The following is a 20,804-nucleotide window of genomic DNA, read 5'->3' on the forward strand; positions in this document are numbered from 1 at the left end:
TTTCAGTAAACCAGTCCTTCAGCTTCAGGGTGCAGCACACCACCCGCTTGTTCCCAGTGTTCTTGTCTCCAGTGGAACAGGATATTTTGACCCAGGTAGTTCTGCTAGAGCTAAGCTGCTCAGCTTTGGGAGCAGTCCTGTGAATGCAAGCTTTGTCAGGGACACAGCACAACTTCTTCCAAGAACCGATGCAAACAAGGCCTAAATTTACTTGAAACAAAATTTAATCCCACATTAATTCCTTAATTTCTCCAGGCAGCTCCTGTTAGCTCTGGATTAATAACTAAAGCTGTGCCAGTGGGTGTTTATGTAGCATCAGGACAAGTTCATCTCCCCTTGCAAGTTGTGTGTCCTTGCCACCTTTTCCACTACTTTTGGAAGATTTAGAAACATGTGTTCCTTCTTCCTGTCCCAAAATGCAGTAAGTGCCTTTGACATGTTATATCCAACTTCTGCTAGATCTAGACCGGGCATGTGGTTTAGTGATCAGAAAAGGACACTGTAGGAGGCCAGGGCTGGGCTGTAATTCCTGTCTTTCATTTGTTTCACAGAATCATCCTAGGATGCCAGGTTGGAAGGGACCTCAAGGATCATCTGGTCCAACCTTTCTAGGTAATACTATATGAGATGGCTCAGCACCCTGTCAAGATGAGACTTAAAACTGTCCAGTGTGGGGGGAATCTACCACTTCCTTTGGGAGACTATTCCAATATTTGTCCTTATGGTGAAAAATTTACCTCTTGTGTCCAATTGGAATCTCCCCAGGAGCAACTCGTGCCCATTACCCCTTGTCTTTTCCATGTGATTCCTTGTAAATAGGGAGTCTCCATCTTCTTGGCAGCCACCCTCTAAGCACTGGAACATGGTAATAAGGTCTCCCCAAAGCCTTCTCTTCTCAAGGCTGAACAAACCCAGTTCTCTCAGCCTCTCCTCACATGGCAGGTCCTCCAGTCCTCTGATCCTCCTTGTGGCCCTTCCCTGCACCCTCTCCAGCCTCTCCCCATCCTTTTTGTAGAGCAGGGACCAAAACCGAACACAATAGTCCAGGTGTGGTCTGACATGCACCAAGTAGAGTGGGGTGATGCCCTCTTTCTTTCCACTAGAGCTGGTGATGCCCTTGTTGATGGCCTTCACTCTCCTATCATGTTTGCTGCTTGTTTTGGTGCAAACAGTCTGCCATGTATAGGATACTGAAGTTAGCAGAGTTTTTTTTCTATTACAAACCTCAGTTTTAACCTGCTCTCAACTTCTGCTACATCCCAATGGAGGGGGAATTATGCTGAATGTCATGCCCTCCTAAGCTGATGAATTTCCCACTGTTCAAAAGCACTTCATTTATTTTACGTAAAGCTGCAGCAAAAATTGGTGGTTGGAAAACATGCTAATAAAATAGAAATGTTTAGCAGTAGTTCAATAATGCTGATATTTAACAACAGGGTTCCTAAGCTCATGCAACTTACCTCTGAAAAAGCAGAATGGTCCCTAAGGACTCCTAAGGAAGAAAGGAAAAGTCCTTAAGGAGCAGAGCCAGATCAACCACACCTGAGTGCATGCACAGAAAGGATAAGAGGGACTTGCCCTGCCTCTTGGGTGAAGTGTATGTTGGAGAGAGGGTTTAGCTGTGCTGGTGATACTTTCTGGGAGCTCTTCTCAATGCAGGTACTTCTATTTGCTTTGTTTTGCTTTCAACTGTGAACTTTTTAATCTTTCATGCTTCTGAAATTTGTGAAGAAGGGTGTTGTCTGTGTGTGGTTTTTCTTTTGATAAGAATTCTGGTGTATCTTTAGAAGGATGTTTTACCTTGTATGGTTTCTAAACACAGTAAATGGGTGTCTCTGTCTGTTCCTTCGAAGGGCACCTAAGAGGTTTTTTCTCTGAGAGAACAGTCTCAAAGAGCACTGATAAATAATACAATGTTGCTCCTTGTACCTCTTTTTCTTCCTTTGCCCTCCTCCCTCACATCCATGTGTGTGCTGTAGCTATGTTTGGAGTTGCAGGGGCCTTGTAAAGTCTAGTACAGTTTGTGGATTGTGCCATGTTACTTCTCTGAAAAGGGATGGTAAAGGAGATGTTGAAGGTTTGTTTTGTTTTCAACAAACCATGACAATTCCTTGAGCTGTTCATGCAAGCCCTGCATGTGAGCACCAGTCTGAATAACCATGGCCCTGGCAAGGTAAAGCTGAATGTGTAGGCTGTTGGCCATTTCCCAGAAGTTTTCATTAAGCCCTCAAATAGATGGAATAATTAAAAAAAGCTTTAGAAATATATCTTAATTTGTATGTGGAGTTCACCTGCTGGGAGGCAGGGGGATAAAATGTACAAGCTTGTCATTAACAAGCAAAAAAGCAGAGGATTTTTTTAAACTGCATAGCCTTGTAAATAGTGAACTGAGACTGTGACAGCCCCATTAATGAGGCCTTTTAAACAACAGTACTGTAATTAGAAAATGTGGATTGATGTTTCCCTCTTTCTATTCAAACATGAGTTATAAATCCAGAAGGCTCGTATAATTAACTTTAATTCATGGAAACATTACTGTATTAGTTATGTTTTTCTTTGGAAAGGTCATTTGCCTGGAAAACTTACAATGGGTGAGCTAGCAGTTGCTTTTCATAACATGTTCCTCTAAAATCTACTGTATTTCTGTGGAAGGTCTGCAGTTTCTGCCCTCCCACCCCAGAGATGGTGCCTGAATGCCAACAAGCAGCAGACTGCAGGACTTCAAAGACCTTGCCTGTAGTGGTCAAATTCACTGCAGACTTTGGCAGTGGTCAATGAAGCCATTCCCCCAGCTTTAACGGGGCTCTATTGCCATTCTGGAGAGCAGCTGCCTTAACCCCAGGCAAATTAAATTACCTTAATGAACCAGCACTTGGGTATTTCCAAAGGCTGGCCTGGTTGACTCCTGTTGTGTTTAGAAAAATTTAGGTTGGTATGAAAGACAAGCAAAGCAAGACAGTATGTTGTGATCCTCAGAGAGGTTTCCCATCACTCTCTTGCAAAAATGAGCTTCAGCCTTTAAGGTTTTAGAAATAGCTCATGGAAACAGATGGGAGACATCTCATTGCCTGTGCTCAGACTGGCAGTTTCTGAGCTAACACTGGATTTCCTGACCCAGGCTCTTATCAACAGAGTGACTGGAGCAGTGATTTGCCAAACATGCTGATCTGGATTGCTCACCTTCATTTTAGATGTACCTTACACTCATTTCCATATATTCTGATTTAAAGGTGGAAATGGATCTAGTAGTTTCTTTGTCTTCTCCTGCAGCAAAGTTATCAAGCAATCACAGCATAAAAGCACTGTTTTTTAATTATGTGGTTATTTGTGACTTGTACGAAGTTATTTCTTTTGATCACTGATGCAGGTCAAATAAAAAATGACTTATTTTTGCATATGCCTAGAAAAAACAGACACTGTTGTTTTAAATCCTTGTGATGTCTACTTTACATTATTAGCATAAGGCACAGCCAGTTTTGCATAGAGGTTGTCATAGCAAGGTGTTTTTTTCTTATGTTTTCAATTTCAAATGGATGGTTAAATAGCATTTATAACAGCCTAGCTGGCAGAAATATCCATCCTGAAAAGCCTTTCTTAATGTCAGCTTAGATTTCTTAGTGATTTACCTTCTTATTTAGTGGTGGTCTTTAATTGTAAAAGTCCTCCTGTAAGTTTAATTTGGTTTTCCTTTTGCTGTAAAGTACTATTTTTAAATGTTCCTGTGAGGTACTAACATTTGCAAGTGTTTTCTTTTGGCAAGCCAGTGGGCTGGGTGTTCATGTGAGAGATGGTCTGACACTCAACCTGGCCTTTGAGCTGCTGTAAGAATGTAAGGGTACACTTCTGTTGCTTTCCCCTTTTGCTGTGGAAAGGTATTTTGAAGGCAGTGGGAACAATTGCTTGATGTGATTAAGAGTAACCCTATGTTGTCACTATCAGGGCAGCCTGGAAAAATGCTTATGCCTGGTGCAACCAGTGCTGTTGCCAAAGAGCCTGTTGCTAGTCAGTAATGTGTCTTTTTATGGGCTTAGTGAGTTGCTGACTTGGATTTATGCTTCTGTTGTTTTTTTTTTAACTAATAATGTAATGAAGTATTATGGTCTGTTTATTTTGCTGTGATGGTAGGGATGCTATAGACAAATATTCAGAAATGGTATTTCAATATTCATTTGAACCTTGTCATTATACAGGTTTCTTTCTTTTCCTCAAAGCTAGTCAGCCTTGTTTATCCCAACCTTCTCAGATTTTGACTTGGGGACCTCATGGGCTTCCAAAACGTAAGAAAACAGGCATCTGTGCTGCTCAGAGCTCTGGAACAAAGGCTGAGAGTAAATCTTTCTTTTAAACAAGTGGAACAACTCAACTGCTGCCATGCAAGGGTAGGGAAGTGAAAATGTTGCAGGTAGATGAATACAACATAGCTGCATTTCTGTCAAGTTTCATAAGCAAGGCCAAACAAGCTCCACGCAGGGAGCTGATGAGATCTGCCGAGCTAAAAAAACAAAACAAAAAACCCTCACAAACAACCCCAAAACCTAAACAGTATAACCCAGAGAGGCTTCAAAGTAAATCTACTGATACCAGTGTCTGGCTAAAACTTTTTCTAACGTGGAAATCCTTTTATTTGCATCAATACCTTCCCCTGTTAGAAATACCAGACTTCTGTGGGACTAAATCTGGAAAGCATGCAGCCAGTCAATCCTGCATGTTCCAAGAATGAATACTGATATCAGTTTCAAGATGATCCCTATTTATTTTGTATAGACATCTACTTCCAGGATAAGTTAAAAAGAAAAACAACTTTTTTTTTTAATATTTATTTCAGGGTCACAGATAAAGATAAAATATTACACAGTAAAACATAGCTCGGCCTCTTAACACTCCTGTTGGATTCCTAGCCACTAAACATGACTTTCTACTTCTCTAAAAAATGTTAATTTATCAGTTTGCCATCAAAAAAAAAAAAACAAAAAAAAAACCAAACCACAAACTACCACCAAAAGAAAACAAACCACCATTTCAACCCTTCATTTCTTCTTGCTTTTAGTACCCACTGAAAAGCACAAACTTTATGCAGCTGTGCTTCAATGAGATTTCTCCATCAGAAAGTGTTACAGGCTGTAGGTACTGCACAAGACATAAGCTTGTTGCTGCTTTGTGGAGCTCTTTAAGAAAAGAACCTTCTCTTGTCCATTCTTCTAGACTAGTAGCACCACCAGTGGCATGGTAAAGCTTCTCCCCACACCATAGTATTTTTTTAATAGTTATTTTAAAAGTGCTATTACAAGACAGGCTAAACTCTTGTTCAAATATTCAGAAATAAAAGACAGTATGATAAAGGGCTCACTACACATACAGGAAGTACTCTAAGAGGTGCTTAAGATGGTCTCTTACCCATAGATTTCAATATACCAGCATCTAAGAAACAGTGGTATATGTTGTGTATTTTACTCACTCATGAAATTTTATTCACAAATACAAAATTTTCAGCTAGGTTTTGGAATGCTAATTAATTTTTCCTTTTCTCTTGGATAATAAATAACTTTTAAAATAAGCTGCCCTCAAAGCTACAGAATTACTACTTTATACTATATTAACTCAAAGATTAAAATCTTCACTCAAAAGATGAGGTCATGCTGCATGACATTCAAGGCACATATATTAAACCAAATTTAAGTGTTTTATGTATCCAAGCTCATCACTTGCACCTCAACCTGAAGAGAGACTTGGTCTTTTTAGTGTGCCTGCAGCAATACAGTGCTCTGTCCTTTGTGGAAGAAAACAAGTTGACAAAACGAAGCGCAATAACCAGGCTCTAACAACGACAACAACAAACCCAGCCCTGTAGAGAAAATATGGGTAGATTTAAATCCTATCACAAAACAGGTGCAAGTTGCTTTGTGGCTGCAAATAACTCTGTTACAAATCACCATTCTTCTACATTAAAAGGTAATTCATCAACTGCTTCTACCAGCTGTTGGGGACTTTTCAATGACAGTTGGAGTATGCAGTCCATGTTGAAAACTGCAGAGGAATAAACTACTTGCATAGTAAGTGGGATTAAACCTTGACAGTGCCAAGGCTTAAGGGCTGAATTTCTACTGAACTGCCACAGGGTCCTGTGAATTTTACTTGTCTTTCTTGGTAAAAGGAGAGTTACTCAGGTAGAAGGGCACTGCATTGTGTAGCAGGAATGCAATTGAGCTAATTATAGCACCTAGACATATCAGTGAGGATATTTTCTGAAAAATAAGGAGGAAGAATGGGAAAAGTGACTTCTTTCACAGTCTTCTGCTACTGCTTCTTGGCTGAAGGTTTGTAACACACCAGAAGGCCAAAGGAAGCATATCCAAATAAAAGTGTTTGAAGGAACCAGTGGAACTGAACTGCCGGGTCAGTGATTCCTTTAGATCTGTAACATAAAAGCATAAAATTTATGGTCTTGCAGACTATACTGTGACACTTAATAAGAAAGATAATTTTTATCCATCCTTGGTACATCAGACTTGACTAGAACATTTTAACTGAGCATGATTAATTTCCAACTACTGAGACTTATATCTTGAACTAACTAAACATACCAATTCTTGCAATTTTAGTGGATTTTAAGCTATCTACAGAACAAAGGTTCTTAAAGATTTCATGCATACAATTTCCTCAGTAATATATAAATTACAGTCTCAGTCTATGCCACTTGAAATGACTTATCCTGGAAGTTTATGTACAAGAACTAAGGAATTAGCTTAATACTAGTCGTAATACACAAGATGTATTTAACTTCTTGTTGACTCCACTGCAGGTAGACTGTACACCAGCAGGGTAAGAGGCCTGACAATTGCTACACAATGTAGGACAGAGAAGCACTGTTACCTGAATTTGTGGCTAGAAAAATGCAGGTACAGGGGGATGAAGACAACTGACTTGATTTACAAAGCAGGGATCTTTCTATGTCAGTTTTAACTTAGTACATGTGAATTTTTCTGTACATCACAGAAAATGTCACCTTTTCCTCTGTCTAATTGAAATACCTCTGAATACCACGAGTATAAAGATGACAGCAAAACCAAAGAATTTCACATTTGGAACAATTATGTCAATTCTAACTGTGCTCAAATTCATCATCTTACAAGGTAGCTCCCTCTGCTGACCTTTGATGGAATAGTTCAGCTGTTAACTGTTCCATAGCCTCACACACACAAAATGATCATGAAGCAAGTGTTGATTAACACAACATTTCTTTGTGTTCATTCTTAAAATTGTCTTACAAGCTGTGGAAACCTTTTTTTTTTTTAATTTTATAATCCCAGCTGCAGTGTTTCCAAATAAGTGCAGAAACTGGGAAACTAAGGCCTAGCTGCCTGTAAAAAGCAAGCTTACTTGAATAGACCATATGCAGAAATACAGGCCACCGGCCAATGATAGTACTACTGCTGATTAGCACATTTCTATCTGCTTCCTCTCTAGTTCTTCCTCATGCCTCCTTTGGGGTGTTCACAAGTAGACATTACTTTAATCAGTAAAAATTATATGGTGTTTGATGCTCATAGTAAAGTATAACTACAGAAGAATGCCTGAAGAGATGCTGATGGGCAGGAAATCAACGCGGTCTCTCTCGCAGGCTTCCACACTACTCTGTAAAACTTCATTACTTGACTACAATACATCCCTTTGGTTTCCTCATGCTTAATCCTATGTACCTATCTGCCGGAAGAATCAGAGTTAAAAGTTTTAACTTTAAAGCTACATAATTTAAAACTGGAGCTAGGTAAAAATAAACAACTAACTCCCATTATGAAGGCAGAAAACGTTCATCCATATTCTCGCAAACAACCTCAAGTAGTTTTCCATGGAACAATATCCCTTTGCCTCCAAGAGGTGTTACCTGAGAAACCTGTGACAGACATCTGAGAACTGAACTAAATGAAGTGGAAAAGCACCATTTTTACAAGAGCAGACAGACTGGCCACCTACTCTACAGAGTATGAAAGCAAGTATCTACTTCTTTCTGAACTGTAACAAACAAAATTTGAATTAACAGAAGGATGATGTGTTTGGACAGCATACCTCTCTGAATTACTTGTTATCCTAATCTAAGACTTAGCTTGCTTTACTGTTTTTAGTTTGATTAATCAAAGTGTTTTATCCCATAAACCTGAAGATACAAGTAGATCTTAAATAGTCCCAAATGGAAGTGTCCAACTGTATCCTCACAACACAGATGCAATAATTTAAGCAGGTAATTAGCAGTCTCAAAATTCTGAAGTAACCAGACTATTTCTACACTACCTATTGTTCCCTCTGCTTCCTAAAGCATAGTGCTACCCAGTGAACACCGAGTTCTGAGGCAGGCAGACAAGCTCTAGCCAACCTTGCTGCTGCCAGTTCTGCCAGTTGCTTTCCCTTGCCTTTGCCACCCTGTACAACAGTAACTGCCAGCAGAATCTGCAGTAACCTCTTGGGGAGAACAGCAAACTGTCACTGCATCAAGAATTTTATCTGTATCCTCTCAACAAATAATATTGCTGCTGTGAACCACCAAAATCAGTCTGTAGCTTGTTTATCTTGTATCAGAAATCTTTTTCAGATAATCTGTTTTGGGCTGAGGGGAAGGAATAACTTACTGGCATAACTTAACACCGTAGAAGGCTTCTACTACGTGAATCAACCAGGATACCCAGAACCTAATAAAAAGAAAACATGCTTTGTTTAAAATTAGGGAGAAGACTATTGTATCCAAGATGCATTATGCAGAGAATATAAAACCGGAAGCACAAAAGTGACATCTCACTTCAACCCTGAAAGTGGAATTGAGGTGTGTTTCTTGTCTTCGGAAAAAAAACAACAATCACGCCTACTCTCAAAAGAAACTAAAGTCCACAGAGAAAGTTAGAGGAACTGTAACTCAGGCAATATGCCTGGACCTGCCATTTCAAGTACCCAGTGCATGTTTCAAAACTTTCAGCACTTAGATTAAACCAAAAAGGCAAATTCTTACTGAAAGCAGTACAAGTTAATCCTAGTTAAGCATGTAAAAATCTATCCTTTACTTACACAAGTATTTTTAGTGACCCTAATGAGTTACTGAAGTTTTTATAGTTTTAGTTCTATGAAAACAACTGTGTGTACAGAACCAGAATACATAATATGACTCGATTAGTCAAACTTGGGTCTACAAATTTTCATATAGAAGCTTTTTGAAAAATGATGTTACATGGGATATTCTGTTAGGATGAATTCAATCTTGCTGAAGCAAAAGATGCTGTAAGCAAATATGACAGCTTATTTTCTGCATGGTGCATAGTAAAATAAACAAAGTCTTGCTGTCTTCTTGTCTTTACAGAAAGCCAGCAAGTGAGAGATCTGGTTACAGAGAAATGTTTTTCAGCTCTTTTGTTAATTAAAATAAGAAAAACTAAGTTTTGTAACCAAGCAAAGCTTAGCACTATGCATTTTCTTCAGCAAGTTATTCCTCATGTGGGCAGGATGAAGGTAACTTAGTAGCAGGGCAGAAAATGTTCTTTAACAGAAGATGGGGTGGGAAAAAGGCCCCTAAGAGAGAATTAGACTACTCAAGCAACAATTTGACAAAAGCACTGTTACAAATATAAGCTTACATATGGACTACTAACTGTCTCCAAAACTAGTATCTTAATTTCTCACTGTAACAACAGATGCAAAATTCTAAATTGAAATTTAAACTTTCATACTGATCTTAGCCTGTCTAGTCTTCCACATACTTATTACCCCACACCCTTAGTTGTAATGAGCTTGAAAGAAGAGCTCTTTAAATGTGATTAACATCTGGGTTACAGGAAAGCTTGTTAATACAGATTGAGCAGAAGAGTCAGAAAAAGGCAACATGAGAGATGCAAAATAATTATACAGCTGAATATCACTTACCCATAGCACACCCATTTGTGGTGGTGTTCCACTAAGTAATTGAGGAAGGTACCAAATATTCCCAGGTAACGATAAGGTATAGTTGAAGGCCAAAGTGTTACCCACTTAAAAAAAAAACAACACATAAAAATAAAATAGCTTACTTCAAGGTAGAATTACTAAGAATTTAACCTTCAAATTAGCTTTCTTTTCATTCCCCCTGCCCCCCCCATATCTCTTGAAGATGGCTTGGGGCTCATCTGTTAATAGTATTTCAACCCTTTAATTCCACTAACCTTGTCCAAGACCCATATTCTTCAACAAGACCACTAGCCTCCTAGAGCACACTGACTTAAGATTCAAACTTATGAAATTTCTTTTCCTTGACATACAAGAGACCAAGGTGATTAGTTTAAGGTTGTTATCTGTGTACCATGAGTGTGTATTCACATTAAGTGGCATTTAAGTTGTAAGCTCATTACCTATTACCCACGTAGCAGGAAAAAAACACCTTGTTTCTGTCCTGAAGAAATGAATCTGATGTAACTGACCTGATGAATCCAGACAATTACTAGACTGAGAAAGAGGAATAACTATAAGCAGGGGCTCTGTCTTCTTTTGTTCCTTAAAAAGGCAAGATCTTCTATTTTGAGCAGGACACAGACGGGAACTGAGCCCAAGACCAAAGGTGCATGCAGTGTGTAGGTGGTACCTGCCCTGTCACCGAGTTGTCTGCAGTGCTCACCACTGTCTGCCTTTGTTTCAACAAGCTGTGGAGGACAAGCAGGGAGTTGGGTGAGCTGTGCACTTTAGAATCCACTGCGGATGGAAGGTAAACTCTGTGCTGGGCCAAAGTTCCCACTGGCTTATCCTTCCTCTGGTACCAGGGCTGCATTTTGCATAGCTAATCACGTAACAAAGTACATGCAAGTTTGATTCTGCCAAGGATGTTCCAAGATGATGGATTTAAACAGAGAATCTGCTTAAAGCTCATTCTGTTTCTTGAAACAGTCCAAAAGCTGCTCTGTAAGCTGTCTGGCCTGCAGCTACTGTCTTTTTTTTTTTTTTTTCCAGTGGTGGTTCTTACATGTATAAAATCCATGCAAACAGAAGAAAAACAACAAGCTGTGTAAGTCAGTGGATGACCTTCACCAGCTTGTCAGGCGTATCAAAACTGTCGCTGTTCTCCCCCCTCCAGCAGTCTCACCTAACCTAGCTGAAGTCCGATTTCGGCCGTTAGACAGCATGTTGACGGAACCAGTGTTTTCCAGCACCAGCACCAGTTAACACCCCCTGTAACCAGCGCTACCGCCTCCCAACGCACCAGGCTGGCGGGCACACCCGGGGCTGCCCCGCAGCGCGGCGGCCTCGCCGCGGGGCCGAGGAGCCGTCCAGGGGCCCCCGCCCTGCCGGGCCAGCCGGGACGCCGCGCGCCGCCAGCACCACGGCCCGTCCTCTCGGGAACACGCCCCAGGATCCGGCTCCCAGGGCTGCGGGCCCCCGCGCCTCTCCCGGGATGCCCGGTGCCCCCGCCCCGCGCCCGCCGCGCCTTACGCCGAGGACGATCATGCCGAAGGTGATGGCGATCATCCAGATGAGCCGGGAGCGCTGGAAGTGGCAGCTGCCATCGCGGAGCCGCTCGGTGCCCGTCGCCGCCGCCGCCGCCATCCCGGCCCGCTCTGCGCCCTCGGCACGCGCCGCCGGTAAGGCCGCCGCGCGGGGGGCGGGGCCGCGGGGGGCGGGGCCGCGGGGGGCGGGGCCGCGGGGGGCGGGGCCGCGGGGGGCGGGGCCGCGGGGGGCGGGGCCGCGGGGGGCGGGGCCGCGGGGGGCGGGGCCGCGGGGGGCGGGGCCGCGGGGGGCGCCGCGGCCGGTGGCGGCTGAAGTGGCAGCAGCGCCACCCGCTGGCGGCAGGTGCCGCCCTCAGCCGCTTCAAGCTGCGGGGGGAGCGGGGGGCCCCGGCGGGGCGGCCGTGAGCGCAGCCCCAGCCCGGCGTTCCTCCGGGGCCCGGCGCTCCCGGGGCGGTGGGGCGGCCCTGCCCCTCAGCAGGAGCCGCAGCTTGTGAAACTGCTCGGCTCCCCTTTTCATGAACGACCGACGGCAGCGGCCCCCGGGGCGGAGAGGAAGCGGAGCAGGAGGAAACGGGGCCGCTGCACGAGCTGCGCTTCGGGAGGCCGGTAGCGCTGGCTGACGCGGCGGGTCCCTCGGCGCTCGCCGTACCCCCGCCTGGCCCTGTGCTCGGGGTGGGGCCAGCGCGCCCTCTGGTGGCGCGGCCGGCGGGGGGGCAGGGGCTGGGGCCGTGCTGGGAACGGCGCTCTTCGAGCTGCCCCTGGTAAAAGCTACACGTAGGTGTATATACACTGTGTGTGTATGTATGAGACAGTCTGAGAATGCTGCGTAATACCTTCCCCTTTGAAAACTACCAAATTGGAGTATATTTAATCCAGAATTTCCTGCTCTGTGCCGTTTTGGGACTTTGGATTTGGTGTTGAACTTGTCCAAGTAGGTCCCTAGGGCCTTGGGAAAGATGCCCACAGCTAGAAATGTTGGGGGAGGCATCTCACGCCTTCCCTAGAGCTGGGTTACCCCATTGCTTGACAGAGAAGTGTTGCCTGGGCTGTTCTTTCTCTGCCTGAAGGCTAAATACAGCTGCTTTTTTAAACTCTAATGATGTGTCTTTCAAGCTGTTCGGGTTTTTTGCAACAACTAATACAGCAAGTCCTGACGTTCTCCTAGCACGAGCACTGTGGTGCAGGAAAGGATTTCTCCAGAAGGGATTGATTTTCCACGGGTTTGGGTTTACTGTTGTTCTGTCCTGGGACTGTTCTGTTCACTGTCTCTGTGTTTCATTCCTGGCTATTCCTACCCCAGGCACTGTGCTGTTTTTACCGAGGTGTTCTGTGGAGTTAACAGAAGACTTTGGTAAGAAAATCTGCAGTGGTAAAGCTTTCTGGGAAGCCATTTGTAAGAGTCATAGAGGATGACTGCAGGGAATGCCACCTGCTCGATGTCGCCTGGGCTGCTTGGCTGCTGCTGGGAAAAAAAGTGTCTGTGGCTCTGCCTACATTGTTTGGGTGTCGGGCAGAAGTGTGTAACGTTTAATCTATTTTTACGTAGCCCATTACTTTATTTCTTGCTCCTTAGAGCATTCTACACAACTTGTTCCTGCCTGCTGGCAGATCCGAGTCCGAAGGTTGCGCTGAGGTCCTGAGATGTCCCGAGCCGTGCGACAGAAGTGCCCGGGACTGCCCCTCGCGAGGAGCTCTGCCCACACGCCGAGGATTCCGAAGGGCACAATTAAAGCAGTTGTGCCGGAATGTGAACAATTTAAAGATCGTGTAGGGCTGTGCTGCTGCGTGGAGTCGACTGGAGAGGGCGGTGCAGTCCAGAGGAAGGGAAGGGGCTGCGGGCACCGCGCCTGCAGCGGCTTGAGGGTGGTGGGGGCGACGAGGGGCTGGTGTTGCTGTGTGTGCCGGGGGGGTGTGACCCGCGGTGGGAGCGGGGAGTCAGACCCTTCCCCTTCCTGCCTCTTGGACGGCGGGAACAGACAAGCCTCTGCTGCTCGTTCATCTCCATGGACATTTGCTTTGTTAAGACTGACTGGTGGCCGAAAGCAGCCAGATGAGGTCAGAGACGGTGTCACCCTTTCTGCCACATTCCAGTCAAGATTGCTCACGCTGTGTTGCCTTGGGCAGGGGAGGAGTACCTGCCTTACACTTCTTTCTCTTTCACTGACAATAGTCGAGTTACCTGTTTATGAAGTGATGTTCTTCCTGGGCCGGATAGACAGATCCTGGTCACAAAACCAGCCAGCCCGGCATCTGGCCCACCAAAAGGGGTCAGTCTTCACGTGCTGCAGCAACCCCTCCTTGCTGCCAGCATTGCTCACACAGTGCTGCCAGCCCTGGGGATCTCCACAGCCTTGGACTTGAAAGTTAAATGGTTAATGAAGGCAACTTTCTGCTCAAAAGCTTTTGTGGGGGTGGACTTTCAGCTGTTACATTTCTAATCCAGGGCGGTGTCTTTGACCTGACTTGTTTAAAAAAGGCTGTTTCTTTTGACAGAGATAAGATGAACAGATAAGGCTACTAAACATACAGTAACATGAAAATGTGAAATATGATCCTCTTTGAGATTCCAAAGACAATTACATTAGATTTTAAAGTTTTTTTACTGAAGTTGTGTCTCTAGGGTCCTTAAGTCTCCATAGTGACTGGGTATGTAAACTGAGATGGGTTAGTTCTGCTGAAAACATTAAAATGGACCTGTGCAGTCTTCCAAATCCCTCAAACATATCTGGCTCACTTCACACCCTTAGATTTTCAAATACTGTCATTTTTGTTGTACCTAGGAGTGGAGAAAACTTGTTCCCCCTTCAGTTTAGAAACATTTGCTATCTCTTAGAGATATTGACTATCTCACTTTCATCGTGAAGTACAAAGGGTATTTGCCAGGTAGTCTGCCTCTTTTGTGTTCCTGGTAGATGCCGGAGACTAGATAGAGACATGTTAGCTCTTCTGTGTCTTTTAAAATTCTTAAAAAAAAAAAAAAAAAGGGCGGGGGGGGGGGCATGGGAGGGAACTAGTCTAATTCAGACCAACCTTTATGGCATGAGTCATCCTACTGGAGGCAGTGATGTGACTTGTGTAAACAGCAACTTTCTGTATAAGTAAGGATTAAGGAATTTGGTGTCTTTTAGGAAGTTACTTGGAAATGAACTGCAGCAAACTTTAATTTGGATTTGAAGCTGGTATAAGAGATGAGATGCATTCAGTGAAAGTCACCTAAGGAGATGGAACTATCAATAAAACCTTTTTAAATCAGCATTAAGTGACACAATGAAACTACTGCAAGCACTGTCTGATTCCTAATGTAACTAGTTAATTTGTGACTGTTCTGTTATTTTTAATGGGGAGTTAAAAATTATTTCACTGTAATGTTTTAGTTTTAAGACCAGAGAAGCTAAGGGTCTTCAAAATGGTCTTAAAAAATATTTCATGTTGCAGTTTGACAAGCATTACAGTTTTGAGGTTAAAGGTCAAGATTTTATTACAAATTCCGTTTGTTAATTTAGGAGATGTATTTATGTTGGAGTTCTACATGCTCATCCTAACACTGTCACTGTGGGGTTTTTTTCTGTAATTAAAAAGAAACAGAAAAGAGAAACCGACCTTTTTTATCATGATGCGCTTCAGCCAACATAGCATTAACAAGCCCTTCTAAATAGAGAGCCAAAGCCACCAGTTTGAAGCACAGGTTGCACAGAATGCTTGAGTTTTGATCACAGCTGTGCATTTTACAGTTCTGTATTTGTGTTTTTATTTGTGTCTGCTGAGCAGCCTTGTTCATGTTGGGAAAACCTGAGTAGTTTAGACTAGTCAAAACTATTACATACAGGTAAAGGGCTGTTACTCTGCATACCAGCACCCTACAGCATTACAGACTGAGTGGTTAAAACTGGCCAAAGGAGTAAGTCTCCAGCAAGCTATTAGCATGTTGATGCCTTCTTCTATCCCTTAACCACTTGATGACAGTGCATGTGTATTTTAATACGTATTATTTGGTATCTGATATCACTTCTTGTTTCTCTCTGAAGGAATTCCAAACTTTAATTTCTGCTTCCTATTGTGAAAGACACTGCCTTAGGTTGCTAAGGTCTTCACATGCATTTTAGTCAACACAGGAGTGCAGTGTTGGGAAAGAGGAAAGGTTTCTAGTTAGCTCACTCTTTTGAGGGTCTGTTAGGACCAGCTAATGCATCTTTATCGTGTTTCTCACTTAATGAACAAGTCATGTGAATTGAGAGAGTTTTCTAGCTCTCAGTATTTTTTTCCTTCGTGTCTAGAATAAGAATATTGTGATGGAAAAGCTAACTGCAGTACTAAAAAAGCCAGTACAGATGTAGCAAAGAAATGGGGCTACTAGCAGATGAATGAGATGGGTGGGAAGCACATTTCATTACAGCTACATGGGTGGGGATGTTACTTAGGAGAAGAAATAGGACTGACAAGGGAGGTTAGAGCAATAGTTCTTGGAACAGGGAGGAGAAGACTCCAGACAACTTGTCTCCAGTCCCAGCAGACTAGCCTTAAGGCCACATTAACTCGTCTTTGGGTGACTAGTTATAGTAATCAGGTTTGGCAGACTGTGATGTTGAGATCTGTTGTATTTCTATAGTATCACATGGGTGTGTTTGTATTCTCCAGCACAAGAAAATGATACAGTCCTTGCCCGAAAACATCTGAAGCTCACAGGTCTGATCCCCTCAGGTGCTGAGTCCACAAGTGTTTCTGGAGCTGATCAGTCATAGGGCATCTGCCAGTTACACAAACAGCACAGGGTGAGGATGAGGACTAGGACTTTCTTATGAAGGCAAGGAGACAGGGAAGGTGATGGCAGGGAGTATGACGGAATAAATTACCATAAAGTAGTACAGACTGTGAGCCTGACTGTAGTGGGTATAAAATATTGCTACATTTAAATGAAATTGTATTTATCTCAGCAGTGCCGGAGCAAGCGAGGGCTTGCCAGACTGAACTGCACTCAGTAATCTTCTGGAGGCCCAGGCTGGATTTCAAGAGAATATTTCATACACAATTTTTTTATGTTTCTTGAGGCAGGGTTTTAGGGAATGCAGGTTTGCTACTGCATGTGTTCCTGTGCAGCTTTTCTGCTCAGGGGTCAAGAATACTGATAATCTATCTTTTAGGATTATTGAAAGTGAAAACCCTACTCCAGCACATTGCTGTGCTGGTGTGGACTGCTCTGCTGATCTGCTCTTCCCCGTGGTCATCCTAACTCTTTACAGGCTCATCCTGTCCAAACTCTAGATAAGTGTTCTGTGTGGCTGTGTGAGGTAAATCTGTCACACAGAAGAGAGATTTCCCTCCACCAGAGCAGAAGACGTTGTACTGTGTGAGAGCAGGAGCAGTAATCGCTGCCTTCCCAGGAAGACTGTGCTATCACACATCTGTCTCTCAAGAATTCTTTTTCCTGCCTAGAAGAAAAAAGAATGGTGTTTGGCACCACTGAGCTACTCCTTAGAAGAGACAAAGTTAAATACTTTGGCTTCAGTTTTACCTGGGCTCTTACTTCCTTTAAAAATTAAGGCAGCCTTCTCTTTGAAAGGGATGACAATTTTTTTCAAGATTGTCACAGGAATCAAAAACTCACCAGTATGACCCTTTTTTTGCAGTAACCCTAGATTTCAGACAATTACAATCAGTGCCATGCATTCTTTCAAGTGTTACATGTGAAAAACAAAAGTATGAGATTATTCTAAACCTATGTGTAACTGTTTCTTCACCTTGAAATCTACAGATTTTAATGCGAACTGAGTCAGATGGTAAGACTGGTATGTCTAAAAAGTGCAATTTTGTTTTATTCCACCTTCAAGTGTTAAAAATAACATTCAGATGGGAAAAAAAGGCTACAGTAATGCTTTGGCATAATCATGGCATTTACTGTAAGGGAAGGCTCATTGGTGCGGGTGACAGCTCTCTCGAGTCAGGTCTGGACTGTGGAATGAATGCTCTTAGAAAGCAAGGTTTAGCATAAATTTTGCCCTCTTTTTGCTCAAGATGTCTCCATCCTGCTTGCCCGGATACATCATGGAAGCATGCATGGTGCACCACTGAATTACTTGAATAACAAGACAGGCTGCTGTAAATGCCCAAAGGGAGCTGGTGGGAGCACAACCATCACTTGGCTGCTCCTGTTGTTTGGAGGGTTCCTGGGCACATCTGGCTATGACAGCACTGCACAAAGGGAGAAATCTGTGGAAGAGAATCCCTGATGTTTTGCTGAATTCCGCAGTTTTACATTTGAACATGGAATCACTCTGCAGTTATCCAGGGTTGCTTTGTAGTACTTCTATTTCAGTGATGTAAGAGCTGCCAAGCCTATAATTAAAGCAGTGTTGACTGGTAAGTAATGGGCTGTGAAAGGTGTACCAAAAGATAATTAAAGTTGCACTCTAGATAAGCAGGGCATGAGCATCCTTTTTATGAGGTGTTAATGCCTGAAGAGCAGCTAGTGAAATTGATCTTGCCTCCTTCAGGATGAAAGTTCTACTTGAACATCAATAGCATTGTACTGCCCTAGAAAATGTTTGATGTAGGGATTTCTAGACTGCTGTGCTTGTCCTAAGACTCCCCAGGCAGGTGCCTGGTGACAGAGCCCATGCTGCCCTGGGTAATTTGCCATCCCATTCATGCTAGCATAATTTTGGGGCCACTTTTACATTTCCTAACACTAGGGCTGTTTTGGAGGGAGAGAGCAGAGGATCTCCTGGTGCCCTGATCCACACTAGGAGAGATGCAGACATTTTATTTTTTTCAGAGTAATTTTAAAGAGTGCTGCGGCTAGTCCTTGTCTAGCAGCTGTCTTGCCTCTCCTACATGCCTCTTTACATATATATCCTTATTTTTTGTTTTATTTTCAACATATTCAACATGTGATTTGGATTCCTCTGTAGATGCATTTACACCATGACTCTGGCATAAAGCAACGTTGGCAGTGAACACAGTGGGTTTCTTTAATTGGATTCTCCTGAAATCTATAGCAAAATTCCATGGATTTTGATGGGAATCTGAATACAATCTGTGACCCAAAGACATGCTGGTTTTGTTAAGCATGCTGCTTTGGGTATTCTTGCCTCTTTCCTCAAACTGTTCCCATTCCCTTATGTGTGAAATGAAACAAAAATACAGGGTGGGGAATACTATTTTCCCTACACAGTTTAGAGAAGAGGTGGGGGAGCTCACAAATGGTTGTTTTGATTATGAGTCATATGCAACAGCATGATGGTGCCAAGGTAACATGGGCAGCAAGGGCTGGTCAATGCTGCTGCCTCAATTAGGTTATTGTCAAGCTGTAGCAGAAATTAGCTCTTATGTTAGGCCAAATCCATATGTCTCTGCAGAAGAGGGGGAAGAGGAGGGGGAGGCAAAGATTGCCATCTTCTTTCCTGGAATCTCACTTAAAACCAAAACTGCAATCTAAGTCTCTATCAATTAGCATTGCAAAGAATATCTCTGAAAATGAAGGGTGTAAAGAGGCTGCCTGGCAGAATGCCTGAAACAATAACTCCGGGAAGTGTGAACTGCTCTCTTTCCATAGCCAGAGGATGTTAACAAAAGCCTGGTCTATTTGACCTAGCTAGTAGTGGTGGACAGTCACTATTAGCAAGCAGTGCAAGTCGGTGCAGGCCCCTGCCGACTCCGCCTTATCTCTTCTGCACTGGCTGTGACTATGAGGTGTGTATGTGTGTGCTGGAGGAGGCAGCTTTGCTCTCCTTTTGAGATATTTCAGGCTGCCTGCAGGGTCAGCTTTGTGTTGTAGCTCTTCCTATGCCATGATGTCTTCTGCCATTAAACTTGAAATCCAGAAAGAAAAGTGACAGCATTTGTTCTAGCCTTTCCTCAAGCCAGACTGAATGAGTAAGCTCTCTTTGTAAATTACAAACATCGTTGGTTTCCTTGATCCAGATTATTATGCACCCTACAGACAGTTGTACAGGAATTGGGAAGAGAAGAAAAGGTCATAGGCACTTCCATACTTTTTTGTGCCAGTTTAAATCAGGCCTCTCCAACTTTCTTTTACCCTCTGCTCCTGTGCTCCCCATCCCGTGCTGGTGTTTGAGCCAAGCTTGCAAAAAAAATTTGTTCAGCTTTTTGGCAGGAGTAGTTCTGTGAGTTGGCTTGTTTTCTAGTCAAGTTTGCACTGGCAGTGGAGTGCACAGGACTGTGTGTGAAGCCATATGGGGCTTAAAGGCGGGCAGAATTGCACCCTGCATACTTAAAACAAGGAGTGGCTGAACCTCAATTTGCTGTAGAGAAGACTGTTGAAAAAACTATGCCACCAAGCTTTATATGTCTGCTTTTTGTGTCTGAGCCTTCATTTACTTCTCCCTACAAATGTATTTGAAAAGTAAAAGTGAACTAAAACCAAAGGACTAGTACCACACCTTGACTGTACCTGGAACTGCTGAACCGCTTGCCACCTGGCTGCTTTTTTCCCTTCTCCCACATGCAAATTCTTTCTTAAATACTAATTTTATTCTTTACATGGAAAGGAAAATCTACATACGATCCTGGAGCTCTGGGGTATAAGAAAAATCTTGTGGGATATATCTGTGCTATGACAGTCCAGGCTTATGGGAATGATACAGTAGAAGAAGGGGGAGGAGCAGTGAGAAAATGGTTCAAGCTGTTGTTTCCACATGTTTTGAACTACACCTCTGAAATTTCCAAGGCCTTTATGTACACTTCTGCTTGAAAACATTGTTTAGGTAAAGTGGTTTCTGAGGGCATTTACCTTGTCTTATGGACAGAGCTGCTAAAGGAATCCAGTCTCCAGAATATTAGACTCACAGGAGCTGACTGTCACCTCTATCTGGGAGGGCATTAATTTTTGTTGTGAGCCTCTGTGGTGGTTAATGTTAAAATCCTTGCCTAGCTCAACCCAAAAGTGGCTGTTTGAATGGCAGATGCAATGGTCCCTACAGAGTGCACATAGTACGTAACAGCTTGCAGACTTTGTCCCTGTGCCCTTTAAGTTCAGAGCAAGCTGGAGCAGGTCCCAAGGCGGAAAAATTGATGAGGACATGTTAAGATGAAAAACACATGAAGTAATGATGCTGTTGTTCTTGAACACCTTCAGTGATAGCCATTAATGCACTCATTTGACAAATTATTACATTAACTAATTGATTTGCCACTGTTCTAATCCTGTTCTAACACCTAATCCTTTTCAGCATTGCAACTGTTGTTCCCTTATGTCCTTATGTCACTCTTGGCTTTCTTAAATAGTATTTCTGGCCTCTCTTTTGCATTAGTAAAATGGTCATGATTTCACCTTGGGCTGAAAGCACAGACCTTGCTTGTTCTGTACATGATTTGGAGGAGTAGAGCTGTCTGGAGAAAAAA

The 20,804-nt window shown here is 43.1% G+C and overlaps 1 protein-coding gene across 1 annotated transcript; it reads right to left on the minus strand.

Moving 5' to 3' along the window:
• Window positions 1–4,729: 4,729 nt before the first annotated feature.
• Window positions 4,730–11,596, minus strand: TMEM254 (transmembrane protein 254). Its single transcript, XM_051619112.1, has 4 exons — window positions 11,434–11,596; window positions 9,901–10,004; window positions 8,622–8,681; window positions 4,730–6,412 (listed from the first exon to the last, which is right to left on the minus strand). The coding sequence occupies exons 1-4, from the start codon at window positions 11,545–11,547 to the stop codon at window positions 6,295–6,297; spliced, it is 396 nt and encodes a 131-aa protein (XP_051475072.1). The 5' UTR covers window positions 11,548–11,596; the 3' UTR covers window positions 4,730–6,294.
• Between the last annotated feature and the right edge of the window lie 9,208 nt (window positions 11,597–20,804).

The sequence above is a fragment of the Apus apus genome, chromosome 4 (genome assembly GCF_020740795.1).
Source record: "Apus apus isolate bApuApu2 chromosome 4, bApuApu2.pri.cur, whole genome shotgun sequence".
Taxonomy (NCBI): Eukaryota; Metazoa; Chordata; class Aves; order Apodiformes; family Apodidae; genus Apus; species Apus apus.

What these genes read in the sequence shown, in the direction of transcription:
- TMEM254 (XM_051619112.1), bottom strand. Translation starts at nt 11,547, where the DNA reads ATGGCGGCGGCGGCGGCGACGGGCACCGAGCGGCTCCGCGATGGCAGC. An exon ending in TCGGCATGATCGTCCTCGGC is followed by an intron (nt 10,005 to 11,433) that starts GTAAGGCGCGGC and finishes TTTTTTTTTAAG; the next exon opens with TGGGTAACACTTTGGCCTTC. An exon ending in TACGGTGTTAAGTTATGCCA is followed by an intron (nt 6,413 to 8,621) that starts GTAAGTTATTCC and finishes TTTATGTTACAG; the next exon opens with ATCTAAAGGAATCACTGACC.